This window comes from Semicossyphus pulcher, unplaced genomic scaffold (genome assembly GCF_022749685.1).
Source record: "Semicossyphus pulcher isolate SPU_LCO1_2020_fin unplaced genomic scaffold, fSemPul1.0.p SCAF_40, whole genome shotgun sequence".
Taxonomy (NCBI): Eukaryota; Metazoa; Chordata; class Actinopteri; order Labriformes; family Labridae; genus Semicossyphus; species Semicossyphus pulcher.
In genome coordinates, this window is record NW_027211716.1 from 485,712 (window position 1) to 506,342 (window position 20,631).

Sequence of the window (20,631 nt, forward strand, 5' to 3'; positions counted from 1 at the left end):
TCTCTGCTCCCTCCTGCTGCACCCCGCCCCCTCCGACTCCATTTCCATCCGCCGTCAGTGAACAAACAGCGCGAGATCTGCGAAAGGATGAGGTCAATACAGCGCTGGGGCGGTGTAGTCCCGCGAGATGAGAACTCTGAGGTGACGTTCAGGATAGGCTCTGAAATCTGTAAAAACAAAACTAGAACGTTTTCACATGGTAAAGCTCCTGTGAGGAGTTTTTCACTTGTTATGAAACAGACTGAAATTAATTCTGATGACTCTATATGACCCACAAAAGCAAACCAGATCATCAGCAACACGATTGATTACTTCTTTATAGTTTTTTTTTCATGCCTGAAACTGCTGGTGGGGGGTAGGTGTCAGATGAAGACATTACCTGCGTGCTGCCTTTGTTTACATTTTCCAGGGCAAACATTTAAAGTGAGTGATACATATGACTGTTAAAGAATGGATGAGATTTGTTGTTAAAAACCACCACTTAAGCATCTACAGGACAAAATCAGCAGATGAGAGGTACGACTTTGTCCACAGGGGGCCAAAATAAGTATAAATATAAAAAAATACATAATTAATACTGTTAAATATCAATGAAACTAAATATGTTATTTTGTAATCTGATTAAATAAACAAAAAACAAATTAATATCAAATAAAATCACTTAAAATACAGTGACTGAATACACAATTTCAAAAATGGTGGAAAAACATGTATTACACCATTTATGTTGAAAACGATCAACAATGGAATATTAAATGCAAGAAAATGATGCATTTTATTTATCATCTGTAAATATATTTGAAACATGAGTTACAGCTTAATAACAGTGTGAAAGAATCACAGGACAACATAAAGATGGAATGGACTTGCATCTCTCTGTTTCTAGTATTCAGACCACTCAAAGCACTTTTACACTACATGTGACATCCACCCTTTCTAGATGAGGTGTATGATATGTATCCTCCTCCAGCCTGTTCTGTGTCCGCAGAGTCTCGGAGAGCTTCAAAGATCCCAGAGAACCCTCAGAGGGAGCAGCCGGGAGGGAAAGATCACTGGACTGAAAACAATAAAGATGAATCCTTTCTGCCCTGTGTTACAAAAGGAATTTTTTCTCCCTGCGAAGGAGTTCTGTCTTCCAGGTCCAGGTGTGAGCAGGTACTTCCTCTTACCTGTGATAATGATAATGATGTTATTGTGATCATTGTGCGGTTGCAGGAGGTGCAGGGAGCTACGGAACCAACAGGGGGCAGCACAGATAACTGTTCATGTGCCCGCACAGCTGGTGATCTTGGAGCACATTTTGCTCAGTGAGCGGAGAACATGTGACAGTCCAGCTGAAGTTTGTGTCTCACCTGCTCAGGTGTTTAAACTTCAGCAGGTAACAGGTCTCCTGATTCAACACCCGAGGTTTTCTTTATTCTGCAGCTCCATGAAGTCAAAAACACATGATTATCATTGACCTCACAATGCTAACATGTCTGCTAACAGGTCCTCACAATGCTAACAGGTCTGCTAACAGGTCCTCACAATGCTAACAGGTCTGCTAACAGGTCCTCACAATGCTAACAGGTCCTCACAATGCTAACATGTCTGCTAACAGGTCCTCACAATGCTAACATGTCTGCTAACAGGTCCTCACAATGCTAACATGTCTGCTAACAGGTCCTCACAATGCTAACAGGTCTGCTAACAGGTCCTCACAATGCTAACAGGTCCTCACAATGCTAACAGGTCCTAATAGTGCTAAAAGGTCCTCACAATGCTAACAGGTCCTCACAATGCTAACAGGTCTGCTAACAGGTCCTCACAATGCTAACAGGTCTGCTAACAGGTCCTCACAATGCTAACAGGTCCTTATAGTGCTAAAAGGTCCTCACAATGCTAACAGGTCCTCACAAAGTTAGCTGTAAGAACAAACGGTGCATTCAGGCGCCCAAAAACCACAAAGTCACAAATATCTCAGTTGGAAGAAGAGGAAGCCCCCCCCCCCCCACACACACACACACACACACACACTTCATGTTTGTTTGATGTCAGATTACAGTAAGAACCTCACTCTTGCCTTAGTACCAACATGGAAATGACTCACGTCAGTCAGAGCGCAGAGAGTTATCACTCTGGAAGTCTTTTAACAAAATAAAAGCCCCAGTATAAATCAGTGTATAAATACACAGTATTATACATTAATGTAAAAACCACAGCATGTGTTTATATATAGTCTGATTTGAACATTTATTCCACTGAATCATTAAGTTCACAGTTAAAATAAAATTATGCAGCACATCGTTTGCATGACATACGAATACATATTTATTTAGTACACATACAGAGTATAGGGACATGCTGGTAATATAACATATAAATAACTGAATAAAATAATACAGCTGGATGTGATAGTGGCAGTAAATGGTGTAAATGTGTGATAAGAACAGGATGTTGAAAAATACACCTTAAAGAAACACAGATGTGACGCTGCTTTAGCTCAGTATGTAGAGCAGGCGCCCCACGTACAGAGGCCACGGTCCTCCACACACTGATCACAGGTTCAACTCAGAATCAGCTTTATTGGCCAGGTATGCACACATACAAGGAACCTGACGCGGGTTTAACTTTGTGCACTTCAAAATTAAATATTACACTAATATGTACAAGCCTACGAAAGACAATCATGCAAATATGAGGAGTGCTACGATGCTGAAATATATAATATGATTAAAAATATGTAATTATGTAACAGATGGGTCCCAGTCTGCTGATCATTTGGGGCATGTCATCCCCCACTCTCTACGCCCCACACTTCCTGTCTCTCTTCAGCTGCCAGATAAACTGAGACAAAAAAGACATTTATATTAAAACACCTCAGACATGTTCACACGTGTTCTCTCTGTGCTGTCGTGCTGCTCTGTAGTCATGTCCTCACCTGGTTCATGTGAGTGTTTCTGTGTACAGACGCACCAATCAGATGCTGGTGTAAATAAAAAAATAACACCTGGCCAAGGTGTGTGTGTGTGTCAGTGCTTTATGATCCACACTGTAAATAACTCACTGATGTTTCATGTGCATACAGACCCTCTGTGTAATATCCTCTTCTTCTTTCAGTGTGATGTCCTTCAGACTTTAATGAGTGTGTATCTCATTAACCAGCTGATATGTGATGATGTCACTGAAGACATAATTCCTATTGGTCAATTTGTCTAAATGTTACAATCACAAAGTGTCTTTATCCTGACCCAACCTGTTTGTGTGTTAGTGACCTCTTTGTATAATATTCAGTATTTGTAAAGTAAAGTTTTGAAGGACTGTTTTGAGGTGTGTGTGTGTGTGTGTGTGTGTGCGCGTGTGTGTGTGCGTGCGTGTTGTGCTCCTGTAGAGAGAGCAGCGTGTGTCACTTAAATACTCCTAACTCATTATTCTAATCATTACAATCACTGACAGGCCCTTTTTTAGGCACAGTTTTTGGAATAGGCTTCTATTGTCATGTGACGTATAACTTTTATTAACAACGCAGAGGGGCTTTTATTTCTAAGGGCTACCAACCGGAAGCGGCTCTTATTGCAGTGACTTTGTGACGCACAGGGCGGAAGCAGCGGAAGAGCTTAACTTCTTATGTTGTTGAGAGTTTTTCAAGTTTTTGAAGTTGGTTCTGGGCTTCTCTGGTGTCACCTGAGAGGTTCGGGTCCCGGTGTGAACCCCCCCCCCCGCCCTCCCGTGGCGTGTCGCTGTTCGCTGTTAGCCTCAGAGAGGAAGCTTCAGCCAGTAAAAGATGTCGGCAAGAGAACCGGGAGGACTGTTCCTCTACGACCTGCCGGCCTCCGTCTACATCGAGTTCTGCGGGGTCATGGACGGGCTGACGGACCTAGACTGGACTCGCTTCGGTGAGTCAGAACCAGAACTAGAGCTATGTGCTAACTGCTAAAGGCTAACACGGAGGGAGGGGAGGGCGTTACCTGTTTCACCTGGGGACACATTTTAAACTTATTATTAATGTGGGGAGACATTGAGAGTCCTGCTTCTTAATAAGCAACGGTTTATTCTAATAAGTACTGTTTGTTATTAATTATAATATAATAATACTCTCGTGTCTGTCTGTCTGTCTCTCTCTCTGCCTGTCTCTCTCTCCTGTCCGTCCCTCTCTCTGCCTGTCTCTCTCTGCCTGTCTCTCTCTCCTGTCCGTCCCTCTCTCTGCCTGTCTCTCTCTATCTGTCTGTCTCTCTCTCCTGTCTGTCTCTCTCTCCTGTCTGTCTCTCTCTGCCTGTCTTTCTCTCCTGTCCGTCCCTCTCTCTGCCTGTCTCTCTCTCTCTGTCCATTCCTCTCTCTGCCTGTCTCTCTCTCTCTGTCTGTCCGTCCCTCTGCCTATCTTTCTCTCCTGTCCCTCCCTCTCTCTGCCTGTCTCTCTCTCCTGTCCGTCCCTCCCTCTGCCTGTCTTTCTCTCCTGTCCGTCCCTCTCTCTGCCTGTCTCTCTCTCTTTGTCTGTCCCTCCCTCTGCCTGTCTCTCTCTCTCTGTCCTTCCCTCTCTCTGCCTGTCTCTCTCTCCCTGTCTGTCCCTCCCTCTGCCTGTCTTTCTCTCCTGTCCGTCCCTCTCTCTGCCTGTCTCTCTCTCTCTGTCCATCCCTCTCTCTGCCTGTCTCTCTCTCTGTCCGTCCCTCTCTCTCCTGTCTGTCTCTCTCTGTCTGTCTCTCTCTCTCTGTCTGTCCCTCCCTCTGCCTGTCTCTCTCTCTCTGTCTGTCCCTCTCTCTGCCTGTCTCTCTCTCTCTCTCTCTCTGTCCGTCCCTCTCTCTGCCTGTCTGTCTCTCTCTGCCTGTCTCTCTCTCTCTGTCTGTCCCTCCCTCTGCCTGTCTTTCTCTCCTGTCCGTCCCTCTCTCTGCCTGTCTCTCTCTCTCTCTGTCTGTCCCTCTCTCTGCCTGTCTTTCTCTCCTGTCCGTCCCTCTCTCTGCCTGTCTCTCTCTCTCTGTCTGTCCCTCCCTCTGCCTGTCTTTCTCTCCTGTCCGTCCCTCTCTCTGCCTGTCTCTCTCTCTCTCTGTCTGTTCCTCTCTCTGTCTGTCTCTCTCTCTCTCTGTCTGTCCCTCCCTCTGCCTGTCTCTCTCTCTCTCTGTCTGTCCCTCCCTCTGCCTGTCTCTCTCTCTCTCTGTCTGTCCCTCCCTCTGCCTGTCTCTCTCTCTCTCTGTCTGTTCCTCTCTCTCTGTCTGTCTCTCTCCTGTCTGTCTCTCTCCTGTCTGTCTCTCTCTGTCTCTCTGTCTGTCTCTCTCCTGTCTGTCTCTCTCCTGTCTGTCCCTCCCTCTGCCTGTCTCTCTCTCTCTCTGTCTGTCCCTCCCTCTGCCTGTCTCTCTCTCTCTCTGTCTGTTCCTCTCTCTGTCTGTCTCTCTCTCTCTGTCTGTCTCTCTCCTGTCTGTCTCTCTCTCTGCCTGTCTCTCTCTCTCTGTCTGTCTCTCTCTCTGCCTGTCTCTCTCTCTCTGTTTGTCTCTCTCCTGTCTGTCTCTCTCTCTGTCTGTCCCTCTCTCTGCCTGTCTCTGTCTCTCTGTCTGTCTCTCTCCTGTCTGTCTCTCTCTCTGTCTGTCCCTCCCTCTGCCTGTCTCTCTCTCTCTCTGTCTGTTCCTCTCTCTGTCTGTCTCTCCTGTCTGTCTCTCTCTCTGTCTGTCCCTCCCTCTGCCTGTGTCTCTCTCTCTCTCTGTCTGTCTCTCTCTCTGTCTGTCTCTCTCTCTGTCTGTCCCTCCCTCTGCCTGTCTCTCTCTCTCTCTGTCTGTCTCTCTCCTGTCTGTCTCTCCTGTCTGTCTCTCTCTCTGTCTGTCCCTCTCTCTGCCTGTCTCTGTCTCTCTGTCTGTCTCTCTCCTGTCTGTCTCTCTCCTGTCTGTCCCTCTCAGCCTCAGTGGTCCTCTGTGATCAGACCTCCCTACGATTGGCTGAGAGGAGGGAGAGGCGGACCGACTGGGTGATGACCCAATGGGTGAACAGGAACGGGCGTGTCAGCGAGCTGATCAACCTGTTGGAGCGTCTGCAGCTGCTCCGCCCCCGTGATGTCGTCCTGGGCTGTGAGTTCACTGACCTCAGATGACCTCAGATGACCTCTGACCAGTGAATGCAGCTGACTATCTCTCTCTGTCTGTGCAGGGACGTCCAGCCTGAAGCCTCCTCCTCTTCCTCCTCCTCCTCCCTCGTCTCTCCCTCAATTTGACCCACCTCCCAAACAGTCTGAGGCCCCGCCCACAGAGAGCACCTGCAGACTGTTAGGAGGTATGTCCCGAGTAAAATGTCTGAACCTGAATGTTTCCTTTTGGTTAAACGCCACATTTTCATTTGTTAAGACAGTTTTTACAATAAAAAATGAGGTATGGCAAGCCAGCTGGCCAAAAGGGCCAAACAGCCCTGAAGAGTGAGAGGAGTGAGAGGAGTGAGAGGAGTGAGACGTCTGTGTTTCTATTCAAAGGATCATAAAGTCTGACACTATTACATGTGTTGTCTGACATGACTAATATTATTATTATTATTATTATTATTATTATTATTGTTTCATTCTCTCATTGGCTGATGCTGCTGTCAGTTCACCTGCATGTTGTGACTCAGAAGGTGCTCAGACACACAGGATGTAAAAATGTCTCTGTGACCCTGCTGACACACTCTACACTTTCCTGCTGTGATTGGTCGGTGACTCTGATGATGTCATCTCTGCTCTTCTTCATGTGTTCTGTCTTCAGTAGATACAGGAGGAGGACAACCCCTCCCCAGACCGGCCCCACCCCCCTCCAGTCTGCAGTCTAACATACAACAACCCCCCAAGGTAACACACAGTCACACGCACACACACACACACACATACACACACACACGCGCACACACACACGCGCGCACACACACACGCACGCACACACGCACGCACGCACGCACGCACGCACGCACACACACAGCATGATGTCAGTAACAATGAATATCATGATGATGATAATGGTGATGTTGTGGTGATAGTGGTGATGTCGTCCCACAGCGCCCCCTGGTGGTATGGAGCAACGGGGTGATGTGCTGGTCGTATGAAGAGGTGCATGCTGGGACGGACGGGTTCTCCCCCTCCCTGCAGGTGGGGGAGGGGGGGTTTGGGGTAGTGTACAGAGCGACCCTGAAGAACACCGATTGTGCTGTGAAGAGACTCAAACAGGTCAGCCAATCACAGCACAGATCACCCATGAGTCACAGAGAGGGTGGGGCTAAGGTACGGTCACATGACACAGCCATGGATATCAAAGATTTGACCTCTGACCTGTGAGTTTTCAGCAGCAGCCAGAGGTCAAACTGAAACGGGAAACAGACGTGTCATGTGACCACACCTTTAGAGTTCTGTGTCAAGGTGTTACTCTCGTCCAATCAGTGCGCTGCAGCACCTGTGGAACGTGAACATACCTGAGGGGTCACAACACATCAATGTTCTGTGGATGAAAGTTTAAAGTCGAGGTGAAATGAAAAATGTCATTTTAATCCTTTTAGAACACGTCGCTCACATCGAGCGGCCAAAAAATACAGGAAATCCATTTCTTCGTATTCTTATATCAAAATCTGATCGTTTTTTCTTCCTGTAAAACAAAATATCACGTGTGCTCAGTAAGCTAGCACCAACCAATTTCAACCAATAATATCATGACATCCACCTGTCAATCAATCTGCAACCTTTAGCCGCAGAGCACCAAGACACTCGGTCAGTTAGCTAGCTACTGCGCTGTGGAGAACGTCTGTCTACGCCCACTTCTCAACGATCCAATCAAATCCCTCTAATGATACGTCTCGCCTGCACGTCCTGTTTCACTCGGAAACACGTCACGATACGGAAGCTAGATACTCTGGAGATGCTGTTTCAGCTCGACTTTAATCATTTGTTACAAAGGAAACAGGAAGACAAGTAGTGCTCTGTGATTGGTCAGTGATGTTGTTGTTGATTGATTGATTGATTGTGTTGTTGATGTGTTGTTGTTGTTGTTGTTATTGTAGGACTGTGCACTGGACTGGACCCTGCTGAAAGAGAGCTTTCACACTGAGGTGAACCAACTGACCATGTGAGTGTGACTCTTCTCTTCGTGTGATGAGGTGTCATGTGACACAGGGACATCGGAGACATGTGATGATGATCAGGATGTTCCTCAGGTGAACCCTCTCTGTACGTTACCTTCACATGTAGACGTGTGTGAACGCAGCAGGTAACAGTCAGGAACATTCACAGTGGGCGGGGTGATGACGCATATATCATGTGAACGCGTGAAACCCGAAGAGCGACACGTCTGTTACACGTCCGGACTTCACCTCCTGACTTCACCTCCTGACTTCACGTCCTGACTTCACGTGTGAACGGGGCCTCAGCTCGTCTTCAGAACAACAGGATGAGATTAAACCTAGCTACGGTTATTAATGACTGATCATTATTATTGTTAGAGCAGCTGGTTAGACCGTCTCACACCTGTCCCTGTGAAACTCCCTCTGACATGTCACTGATCTGTCTGACATCATGGGGTCAAAGGTCACATCTGTGGATCTGTTCTGTAGGTTCAGACACCCGAACATTGTGGATCTGCTCGGCTTCAGTGAGGGACCCGAGTGTGTGTGTCTCATCTACAGCTACATGCACAACAGATCTCTGGACGACCAGCTGCACAACGTAACACACAATATAATACACACAATATAATACACACAAACACACAGTTCACTCCAAACATTTATACACAACATAACACACACACACACACTTAGACATGTACCAAGACACACACAGAGATGAACACTCCAGCATCAAGTTTGTGTCCTTATGTTATCTGTTTGGGTGTGTCTATACACACAAACACACTTACTGTGTGTGTGTGTGTGTGTGTGTGTGTGTGTGTGTGTGTGTGTGTGTGTGTGTGTGTGTGTGTGTGTGTGTGTGTGTGTGCGCGTGTGTGTGTGTGCGTGTGTGTGTGTCAGGGGGGTGGCACCCTCTCCTGGTCTCAGAGAGTCGCTGTCGTTGAAGGAGCATCAAAAGCTCTGCAGTTCCTCCACAACCCCCCCGAGAAACACAAACCTCTGATCCATGGAGACGTCAAGAGGTCATTATGACATCAAATGACATCACATGACATCACACCTACATTAAGTCATCTCCAGTTTGACCCTGTTTTTAGTGAACGTCATCAGTCACTCATTGTCCCTGTGTGTGTGTGTGTATGCAGCTCTAACATCCTGTTGGACCAGCACCTGGTGGCGAAGCTGGCAGACTTCGGTCTGGCTCGGTTTGCGTGCGGCGGCTCGTCAGGGCGCTCGGCAGCTCAGACGCTGTCGGTTGGTAAAACGGAGACAGTTCGGGGGACGCTGGCGTACCTGCCGGAGGAATACGTGAGGGACGGACAGCTGGGGACCAACGTGGACATCTACAGCTTCGGAGTGGTGAGACACCGCAGGGGCTGATGGGAAATGTAGTAAATGGACTGGTAAATGGACTGTCCTTATAAAGCGCTTTTCTAGTCAAGCTTCTTTCACACTATGGGCCGGTTTCACAGACAAGGCTTTGATTAAGCCAGGAGCCGGCCTTAATGTGTACCAGTTACACCAGGAAATCTAAGTGGCTTTCATGGACGTGGCCTAAGTTTAGCTTAGTTAGTCTGTGACTAAGGAGTCCTGGAGTCAAGTAAGTAAGCCTACCAGAGAACAGCAGGCTTAAGCCTCATTAGGTGAAGTATGAGCGCATGCTGTTGGTCTAATGGTGCTCAGAAAAACCTGGAAAGGGATCTAAAAACAGCGTGACTGGTGTGAACCTGGAGAGGAACTTGTTCAACATACTTTAGTGAGTCTGACTAAAACACAACAGTAAGTGAAAGTCAGACAGCGTTCGCTGAGCAACAGGAGGAGAGTGGTCGGGCTGTGAGATATGTTTATCATTGTTAGTGTTTTAAATGAAGTCTGCCTTCAGAGGCTGTGAAGAACCTTCAACTGCTGTCAGAACAATAGAGAACGCAGAGAGCAGCGGCCTCGCTTAGAAACGCAGCGTACGCACAGAAGAAGGCGGACGCCACTTTCAAAGCAAACTTTGGGATTTATAAAAAACAAACTTGTGCGGTCCTCACGGCAGCTCGGACCCATGCGTACCAACATGGAGACGGGGGACACTGGTGACGCAGATGGTGAGGCGGTGAACTGAAGCCAGGCTGCGTATTGACGCCTTTCACACGTCACTAAATATCAAACGTTATTGAGCGAGCCACGTCACCATCAGTGTTATTTGTACTCGTCTTGTAGTGACGCGTGTTCCATAAGCACCTTTCAATTTAAAAATATAGAAGCAAATATTAAATGCAAGTCTGCTCATTATGTGGTCAGCACTGTGTCACCTCCACAGCCCCCCCGAGTGCAGAGAGAGACCGCCTGAATCCTCGGATGTAGAAATCCAAAAATCACATCAGAAAGCGTTAAAGAGTTAAAGATTATTACATCAGCACATAGGATTTTGAGCTTTAATAAAGATATTGTGACTTAAGTAACTGATCACGACTGTGCCGTCAGGCGCTCAGTGCGCGTCAGACACTCTGCCTTCACCTGTCACCTCCACGGGAGTATCCTCACTACCTGCACATATGGATCGTGTAAATGTTCCAATGTCATTTAGCAGACGTACACCTGAGCGTTAATATGACACGAGCACCGTTAAGACAGCAGCGAACAAATGAATAAATATATACTTAATGAGAATAAATAAAGTCTACAAATACAGCAGTGAGTTCTCACAGTCATCACACGTCCCTTTAATCAGCCCCAAACACCGAGCAGGTCGTCTTCGTCACAACTAAACCACGTGCGTTTCACTGATCAGACTTCTGTCAGACAACATTCAGTCACAATGTGCTTTCTGTAAAGATATCGTGCGTAATGCTGCTGCTGGTGAACTACGTGAAGGCTGTAACACCCCCGTCACGAGCACCTCGAGCTGTCAGACAGGTCATCACCTTCGTCTTCCTCTCGGTTGTTTCCGTGATTCACCGTGAACAACCTCCTGTGATCAGCCGGCTCATTTGTACGAGGTGCTTTGCATCGCCCATGTAGGGTGTAGTGTGGGCGTGTGGAAGGCGGAACAAGAGGCTCATTCACAGGTGGACTGTGATTTATAAAATGAAACAGGTGAAGGTTTTATAAATCTGAATTATTCTTAGTTTATTCTACGCACTGTTTTATAAATGAGGCCCCAGAAGAGAGCGATATGATACTGGTGAATTGTACACCAGACGATGACGGTTCGGACAGCTCGGCTCAGACCTGAGCACACGTGATGAATATATATGTTAAATATATCCCGCTGTCTGTGTCGTCTTTATTCGTCCTTCATACTGAGGACCAAATGAGTTTATTGCTTCTGATGGAGGATTTTAATCAACACAAACTACGGCCTTCATGTCCTCTCTCACACACTATCACATGTTAAATGTAAACTAATCCAGAATGAAGACGCTCCATATTTAAATCTCTTCTGGTTGTGCTTCAGTGTAAAAGCATCTCTGTATGTAAGTCCTTGTTGGTCACTGCGGCCTCAGCCATGGGCACACCTGAGCTTCCATTGGAGGATCGGGAGTGCAGCTTCAGGTAGCTGTGCAGCACTGCGATCACACTTATCCACAAGTACTCGTCTGGCTCTGAGGTGCATGTCTGTCTTCATTTAGATATTCAGAATAGTCCATGCTTCTTCACAGACAGGCCTAAGCAGAAGTTAAAGCTGCCTCTTTGAAGGATTCATTTACGCTTCAGTTTAGAGAGTAGCTCTAAGCTTCCCTCTTGCCATCAGCTAATCCAGAACGGTCTGAGTCTATGACTCTCAGAGAAGTCTGTGCAAGTCGCTTTAAGTTAAGACCGCTCAAACGGGCATTTTAGTCTGGGACGAGGCTTAAGCCTTCTCTGTGAAACACGTCACATTCACTCATTCACACTGATTCCATCTCCAATCAGATCTATGCACATTCAGACCCGACGGCTCTGCCACCGGGAGCAATTTGGGGTTCAGTGTTGCTCAAGGACACTTCAACACGTGACTGTAGCAGTCAGGGATCGAACCCCCAACCTTCTGATTGAGAGAGAGAGACGACCCACTCTACCTCTGAGCCACAGCCGCCCTGTAGTCTACCTGTTAAATAAAGACCTTGTTTTATAATAACACTCGGGATGCACCATGTTGGATTTATATATTAGGATGTTTTTCTCCTCGTAGTTACAGAGAACATCACGTGTCCCTGTAGTGGAATCGATGTCATGCCTGCTCTGGTTGTAGCGGCCCACTGGCAGATGCAGATATAACATAACACAGTGCTTTTTAATGGGCAATATTAGAGAAGTACTTAAACTGAGGTTATGTACCAAATGCCAGATTTATTTGTGTGTAACATTTTCCTTCAAATAAAAGTGTAACATTCAGACAGCTGGGACGGGCTGTGTGACGATCCTGAGCCACAACGAGGGCTCATGTTACCTGCCACACTGAACAAACACGTCAAATGAAATCTGTCCAAAGGATGACGTGAAACGAAGAGCACAGCACCACTGTACAGCGGTGTGAAGCCACCGGGAATGACAGAGAGTGTACTCTTTTTCACAGTGTTGAGTAAATGAGACTGATCGGCTATAAAAACAGCCGCTCTGCACAGGTGCTGTGCGCTCAGGTGCTGCGCGCACACGCTCCAGCAGAGTTCATGTCGTAGCATTACGTCGAGCTTTTTTAGGGAGTCGTGGAGCGTTTATGCAGAATTCAAACGTTGTTCAAACGTCTGCCGATGTACCGATAACCTGCCGATAACTTGCCGATAACAACGCACATCCCGAAAACACGCACAGGTAGTCATGACGATGTTTGCGTTTCAGGTGCTGTTGGAGGTCCTGACAGGTCGACGAGCTCTGGAGAGAGACAGGAAGTCAGGAGAGCGATACCTGGTCAGAACACGCACACACACAGACACACACACACACATACACACACAGTAAGGCTCATTGATCTGGTTCTGGTGGTGCAGAAGGACCTGGTGGAGGAGGTGGAGGACAGTCCAGCAGACTCGTGGAGGAAGCAGCTGGACCACCAGCTGACCTCAGGTGTGTGTGTGTGTGTGTGTGTGTGTGTGTGTGTGTGTGTGTGTGTGTGTCCTCCTGTAATCTGCAGCTGCTGTGTTCATGTGTGTCTGCAGGGGGCGCTGCAGAGCCGGCTGGCTGTATGGAGATGGTGGCTCTGGCCTGCACGTGTCTGAACAGGAACAGGAAGAAGAGGCCGGCCATGGTCCAGGTGTGTCAGTGTGTCAGTGTGTCAGTGTGTGTGTTCAGCTCCATGTGACATGTTAAAGATGTCTGAGCACACTGAGGTTAGCACGTCAGTCTCAGAGGTGTGTTTGTTTATCACTGCACTGTGAACTGTGTTAACCACATGAAGAAACGCAGCTGATCAAACTCACACAGGTTCTTTTTATTTATTAAAATGTATGTAACCTGGAGCCTGAGTCCGACTCTCTCAGCTGCAAATCTCACTGAATCTCACGCGCTCAAACGAGACTTTAGAGTAAACAAACATGGCGGACGACGGGCAGGAAGAATCGAAGACTTTTTACTGAAAATTCTGGAAGAAAAAGGAACAAAGTGTGGATGAAGTGGTGGAGACGGCGCGAACACAGGCTGCACATGTTACTTTATGCTGCACATTTGCGTTTATCGCCATGGCTGCGGTTGTTGTGCTTCCTGCTTCAGTCAGCTCGCTTCCTGATCATTTGGTTCCACGTAACGATCCACAGAGAGCGTGCTCGGCTGTGCTCGGGGTTCCCCCACACAACAGGATATCAGATCGTAAATATTGAACATATTAAATATATACGATTTGAAATCGGTGCGGCCAAGACGTTCTTCTGAGCTGATCGGGGAAAGTAAAATCACTCTGAACATCCCTCACACCACAGGAACATCTGAGAGATCATCTTTAAAACCATCAAAAAATCTGGACTTTGATTACGATTGTCAGAAGGAGGGAATCAGGCCCCAAATCAGCCTGATTATCTTGTAGTGTGTCTACGGTCGGACAATGCCGGCTAGCCACCTCGAGCATGCAGGGAACAAAGATGAGTAAGGACCTTAAGATGTGTAATTAACCTCAATGCGCCGTGGTGTGCAGTGTCCCGAGAGGGAAGGCATTGAGAATGTGCATGCATATATAAAACGTCACTGTAGTCAGTCAGTGGCAGTTTTCTTTTTGCTGCAGAAGAAAAACCTGATTTGTTTCTGAAACAGAAGCCGCAGCTTCAACTTCTTAACGAGCTGCTGAATATGAAGCTTAAAAGATGGCGAATCATCAGTTAAGAAGCCCAGGTATTTATAAGAAGACTCGATCACACCTCCCTGAAATGTAACAATAGATGGCAGGTTCAGAGGCTTTGTCTTTGATTTTGTAAACATCATGCGTTTTGTTTTATCGGGATTCACGATCAATTTAAATGTCAGTGTGTGTTGTAGTGTGTTGTACAGTATCAAAGGCATCTTGAAAGTGACAGAGAGCCTGATACTGTGTTGGAGCGGAGCAGTAAATAACAGTGTCATCCGCATACAAGTGAAAATTTCCGTTGGGAACAATATGAAATTATGATCCTGTTAATATAAATTGTAAATAACAGTGGCCCTAAGACTGAGCCCTGGGGCACGCCATTTATTATTTCAAGAGACCTAGAGGTGATGCCTTCAGCCTGCACACACTGTGATCTGTTCGATGAATCATTTTCAAACCAACAGACAGATTGTTCTGACAGTCCAATACTGAGTAGTCTCTGGGGTGTGAGGCAGCCTTGGCTTTGCACCAGTAGGTGGTGCTATCAGCATGCCCCAAATTTATATGTAGATCTGTTCTGACCGAGACTGTCATCATACATGTGAAATTTGAAGCTGATTGAACATTGTATATGAGAGTTACTAATGGCTCTTACCGATAGGTGGAGCTATGAGTAGTTCAGGGCAGTACCCTCATATATACCCTCGTATATATGAGGTCTGACACGGGCTCTCACCAGTGGGTGGTGCTATAGCTATCATAAAAAAATACTATGTACATATATCTGTTCAGGGCGGGACTCTTATCAAGGACATGAAATTTGGTGCAGATATGATGAAGTACAGCCGAGATATCACAGCCTAAATGTTATGGCGAGGCATCATGGCAAAATATTCACCGCGCCGCCAGAGTCACGCTCGCCGTTGAAACTTCACTGTGTTTTTTCACAAACCTTTATCAAGGTCTTAAGGCTGTCCGGGCCAAAGTTTGATGTTGATGTGTTTTACCACCTTGGAGGAGGGGCTTGTAGAGTAAAAACATTTAATTTCCTGTTTCCAGTAGGGGGCGCTATGCCTAATGGGAAAATCTTTCATGTAGTTGTGTTCAGGCTGGGACTCTTGTCATATATGTCAAATATGAATAAGATTCAACATTGTGTATGGGAGTTTCAATGCTTTTCTGTTTTTGGCATTTTACCAAAAAAACTTGACCCTCAGCCGAGGCCACGCCCCTTCATGAAAACTCTTTAATAATAATAATAATAATAATAATAATAATAATTTAATGTGATCTGGAGTTCCTCAGGGCTCCTGTTCGGATCCTCTTCTGTTCCTCATGTCCCTGTTCTCCTCTCAGGTGTTTGGCAAACTTCAGGACATCCGCAACAACATGGTGAAGAAGAATAGCTCCTCCTCCCCCCCACATCACCCTCATCCTCACCCCCCCTCACAGTCCCTACCCAGACCCCCCCACCCCCTGGACTCCAGTGTGGGAGCTCTGTCCCAACAACTGTCCAAACTGGGACCACTGGAGGACACCTACCAGCCCTCCATGTCCTCCTTCTCCTCCTCCTCCTTCTGCTCCCTCACCCCTCCTGACCCGCTGCACTCCTCCTCCTCCCTCACCCCATGCTCATCCTCATTTGTGGGTCCGTGTGAAACAGATGAAAGTCGAGGCTTCTCCCAGTACGACCTTCGCTCCCAGTGCAGATCTAACGGGACTAGCTGCAGGTCCACGTCTCCGTCCACCAGAGACCAGTATCAGAGTCAATCTGAGCCCCAGTTCAGCCAGCCCTCTGTCCCCACTGAGGACCAGTATAACTTCCCTCCCCAGCCCGGCAGCACCGGTGACAGTTCAGGGCAAGCCACAGGGGGAGCCACAGCAGGGCTCTATAGTGTCCCAGGAAGCCTCTCACCTGTGGGGTCCTTGCATTCCTCGTCCCCGGGGCCCACAGGTACAAACACATACGGGAAACTTTAGACATCAGTCTTTAATAAGATAACAGGTTGTTTACAGCCTCTAACTGCTGCTGACAAAGGTAATGTTAGCATGCTAATGTCTAAAGGAGGTAATATGGATGCAGCTTAAAGTCATTATTAATGCTGTTTAAGAAATACCTCAATCTGGGAGATTTAAAATCACATTTCAATACAGTAAGACAACAGAGCGCTGTTAGCTTAGCATAGTCAGAATCCTCTCATAAACGTTACGAGCACTAAGGTCCAATCCCAATCTCCACCCTACAGCCTGAGTACTGAACACTCACAGACTTTAATGGCATCAGGCGTGCAGTGCGTGAGTGCGTGAGGGTTTGAGAACTGCATAAAAATGAGGAGTGGGACACACGAGCATGACACCGCACGTTGCCTGGAAACCAGATGGGCCATTAAATCCAATCAGTAAAAAAGCCGCGCTGCAGCATGTGTGTGTGTCTTACAGTGTTTACATATTTTAAGATGAGATCAGCTTTATTCAACAAACTATCTAAAGTCAGAAAGGCATTGATGTTCGTCACTCACAGATAAACGTTTTTGCGTTCCCGTCACCGTCCTTGCTCACATTGTTTACATTTATTATTTTTTTGTTCAAACTTCATTGAATACGACTTCAATGTACGAATGTTTGTTTACATTTAGTGGGGGGCTGGACAATCATGTTTGTATACGTCACCAAGTTCGCTATGAACTCTGGGTAAGTCCCACAGGAAAGTATGCGGGAAGTCTGCAGACATGTGGACTCACGGAAAGCCGTGAGTGTGGAGATTGGGATTGGGCCTAAATGTGAAACACAGATTTATCTGAGGAGATATTTGTTAAATTTATCACTAGTTTGAATCTGGTTAGAGCTGAAGACAGACTTAATGTTCACACTGTCCTGGTCCTGGTCCTGGGTCTGCCCCCCCCCGTCACTGAAGGAAGTAATTGAGGAGATAGTTGAGATTAAATATTATTTGTGTCTCGATACATTTCTAGAAAATTCAACTTGACTTTTTTAAAGATAACTATTAAAACTGGAAGCTTTTATTTTGAAATGTGATCAGAGATATAAATGAAGTCACACCTGTGTCTGTCTGTCCCATGTGTTCAGTCCACATGAACCCCAGTAAGCAGCATTTCATGCAGAAGACGACTCTGTACGAGGAGGGGAGGATCCAGACACCTGAGCTGCTGTCAGCTGACGACCTCTGTATGCACACACGCTTTATTATCATTCATGGTGTCATTCAGTGTCATTCATTGTGTCATATGTTATATTCATGTCCGTCTCAGTCCAACCTGTGTCGCCACAAACTGAATCAAAATCATGTCATCAGATCTGAGCCTCCTCTGTCTGTGTCTGCGTCTCCTCAGATGGAGGGAGGAGCTGTGAGGAGGCGAGAGGACCGGAGGAGAGCGATGAGCTGGATTATCTTCCTGCTCAACATCACTGACTGTCCCTGCAGCGCGTCGCACAGCAGAGCGTCACACAGCAGCGCGTCGCACAGCAGAGCGTCGCACAGCAGCGCCTCCTCCTGACGACCAGCTGTCAGCTCCTCTTGATGTGTTACAGTGCTGCAGGAGCTGCTGGGTCGTCTCACCTGTTTCCTCTCTGACTCTGTGATGGGACATTAAAGAGGAACCAGAGCTGCTTTGTGCTGAAACACAAAGTGATGCTGACCTGTCTCTCTCTCTCTGTCATCTGTCTGCCTGTCAATCAGGAACATCTCCCTCCACTACACCCAAACTAGCAGCAGTTCATTGAGATCAGCACTGAGGCTCACACGCAGGTACAATTGCCTCTTCACACGTTGAACTAACCCTTCATGTACCTTGAGGTCCAGCTGGTACCTCGAGGTCCAGCTGGTACCTTGACGTCCTGCTGGTACCTTGAGGTCCTGCTGGTACCTTGACGTCCTGCTGGTACCTTGAGGTCCAGCTGGTACCTTGAGGTCCTGCTGGTACCTTGACGTCCTGCTGGTACCTTGAGGTCCAGCTGGTACCTTGAGGTCCAGCTGGTGCCTTGACGTCCTGCTGGTACCTTGAGGTCCTGCTGGTGCCTTGACGTCCTGCTGGTACCTTGAGGTCCTGCTGGTGCCTTGACGTCCAGCTGGTGCCTTGAGGTCCAGCTGGTACCTCGAGGTCCTGCTGGTACCTCGACGTCCTGCTGGTACCTCGAGGTCCAGCTGGTACCTCGAGGTCCAGCTGGTACCTCGAGGTCCAGCTGGTGCCTTGACGTCCAGCTGGTACCTTGAGGTCCTGCTGGTGCCTTGAGGTCCTGCTGGTGCCTTGACGTCCTGCTGGTACCTTGAGGTCCTGCTGGTGCCTTGAGGTCCAGCTGGTACCTTGAGGTCCTGCTGGTACCTTGAGGTCCTGCTGGTGCCTTGAGGTCCAGCTGGTACCTTGAGGTCCTGCTGGTGCCTTGACGTCCTGCTGGTACCTTGACGTCCTGCTGGTGCCTTGAGGTCCAGCTGGTACCTTGACGTCCAGCTGGTACCTTGAGGTCCTGCTGGTACCTTGAGGTCCTGCTGGTGCCTTGAGGTCCAGCTGGTGCCTTGAGGTCCTGCTGGTACCTTGAGGTCCAGCTGGTACCTTGACGTCCTGCTGGTACCTTGAGGTCCTGCTGGTACCTTGACGTCCTGCTGGTACCTTGAGGTCCAGCTGGTACCTTGAGGTCCAGCTGGTGCCTTGACGTCCTGCTGGTGCCTTGACGTCCTGCTGGTACCTTGACGTCCTGCTGGTACCTTGAGGTCCAGCTGGTGCCTTGAGGTCCAGCTGGTACCTTGACGTCCTGCTGGTACCTTGAGGTCCTGCTGGTGCCTTGACGTCCTGCTGGTGCCTTGACGTCCTGCTGGTACCTTGAGGTCCAGCTGGTGCCTTGACGTCCTGCTGGTGCCTTGACGTCCAGCTGGTACCTTGAGGTCCTGCTGGTACCTTGAGGTCCTGCTGGTACCTTGAGGTCCAGCTGGTGCCTTGACGTCCTGCTGGTACCTTGACGTCCTGCTGGTACCTTGACGTCCAGCTGGTACCTTGACGTCCTGCTGGTGCCTTGAGGTCCTGCTGGTACCTTGACGTCCTGCTGGTGCCTTGACGTCCTGCTGGTACCTTGACGTCCTGCTGGTGCCTTGACGTCCTGCTGGTACCTTGACGTCCTGCTGGTACCTTGACGTCCAGCTGGTACCTTGACGTCCTGCTGGTACCTTGACGTCCTGCTGGTGCCTTGACGTCCAGCTGGTACCTTGACGTCCTGCTGGTGCCTTGACGTCCTGCTGGTGCCTTGACGTCCTGCTGGTACCTTGACGTCCTGCTGGTGCCTTGACGTCCTGCTGGTACCTTGAGGTCCAGCTGGTGCCTTGACGTCCTGCTGGTGCCTTGACGTCCTGCTGGTACCTTGACGTCCTGCTGGTGCCTTGACGTCCTGCTGGTGCCTTGACGTCCTGCTGGTACCTTGACGTCCAGCTGGTGCCTTGACGTCCTGCTGGTACCTTGACGTCCTGCTGGTACCTTGACGTCCTGCTGGTACCTTGACGTCCTGCTGGTGCCTTGACGTCCTGCTGGTACCTTGACGTCCTGCTGGTGCCTTGACGTCCTGCTGGTACCTTGACGTCCTGCTGGTGCCTTGACGTCCTGCTGGTACCTGTCTCCTACCATCAACCCTGTTCCTGAACTCAAACACCACAACAAAAGAGCTGACAGAATGATTCAGTTCACTTTACTATTTATTGCCATTTCTTTACTTTGTACGTTTATACACAATAAAGTTTGAGATATTCTTAATAAATAATATGTTTCTATTAAAGATGAGTAAATCATTTCTATGATTGAATAGTTCACTGCTTGACCTCTGACCTTCTGACAAACAGCTGCACAACTTCTGACGGCTGGCGGCGCCCAGTTAGTGACACGTTAGTAACAAACCACTGATTTGTGTTTATTTTTTAAGTCTGCTTTTTAAATACACTTCATTAAGGCATCAGTGACTACTTCAGTGATACATTCACTTAAAACAATCTGAGAATCTATATTCATACATCATTAATTCAACTTATGGAAGTTTTGTTCAGTAAATAAGGTGTGAAAATGCTTAAATACAAATCATTAACAACTGTAAATATATATATTTAGTTTAGATTTTCACTTATATTTGAGTTGTTTTTGAATTTCTCTAATTTGTACTGTGTTTTGGGAGCTATCTGTCACTAAAATTTCCTTCAGGATTAATAAAGCTATGTCTTAACTGTAAATATATGTATTGTGTGTGTGTGTGTGAACGATGATAATGTACAAAGCCTACATTCTACGGGTTACTAAAGACGGCTTTTAATTGTTTATTTCACATAAATCTTAGATCGAATTTACTCAACGTGTCCTAACTTGAAC

General features: G+C 47.6%; 1 protein-coding gene across 1 annotated transcript; it reads left to right on the forward strand.

Annotated features, from left to right (window-relative positions):
- Positions 1–3,567: 3,567 nt before the first annotated feature.
- irak1 (interleukin-1 receptor-associated kinase 1) lies at positions 3,568–18,122 on the forward strand. The gene is made up of 15 exons (XM_069680736.1): positions 3,568–3,875; positions 5,859–6,026; positions 6,106–6,228; positions 6,690–6,772; positions 6,977–7,144; positions 7,969–8,033; positions 8,518–8,629; positions 8,935–9,056; positions 9,180–9,393; positions 12,844–12,912; positions 12,993–13,068; positions 13,161–13,255; positions 15,632–16,229; positions 17,363–17,461; positions 17,626–18,122. Exons 1-15 carry the CDS (start codon positions 3,764–3,766, stop codon positions 17,703–17,705), a joined length of 2,184 nt encoding a protein of 727 aa, XP_069536837.1. The 5' UTR covers positions 3,568–3,763; the 3' UTR covers positions 17,706–18,122.
- Positions 18,123–20,631: the final 2,509 nt, after the last annotated feature.

Coding starts and splice junctions, on each gene's coding strand:
- irak1 (XM_069680736.1), top strand. CDS start 3,764: ATGTCGGCAAGAGAACCGGGAGGACTGTTCCTCTACGACCTGCCGGCC. Junction 9,057..9,179: donor ATCCATGGAGACGTCAAGAG/GTCATTATGACA, acceptor GTGTGTATGCAG/CTCTAACATCCTGTTGGACC. Junction 13,256..15,631: donor AGAGGCCGGCCATGGTCCAG/GTGTGTCAGTGT, acceptor TTCTCCTCTCAG/GTGTTTGGCAAACTTCAGGA.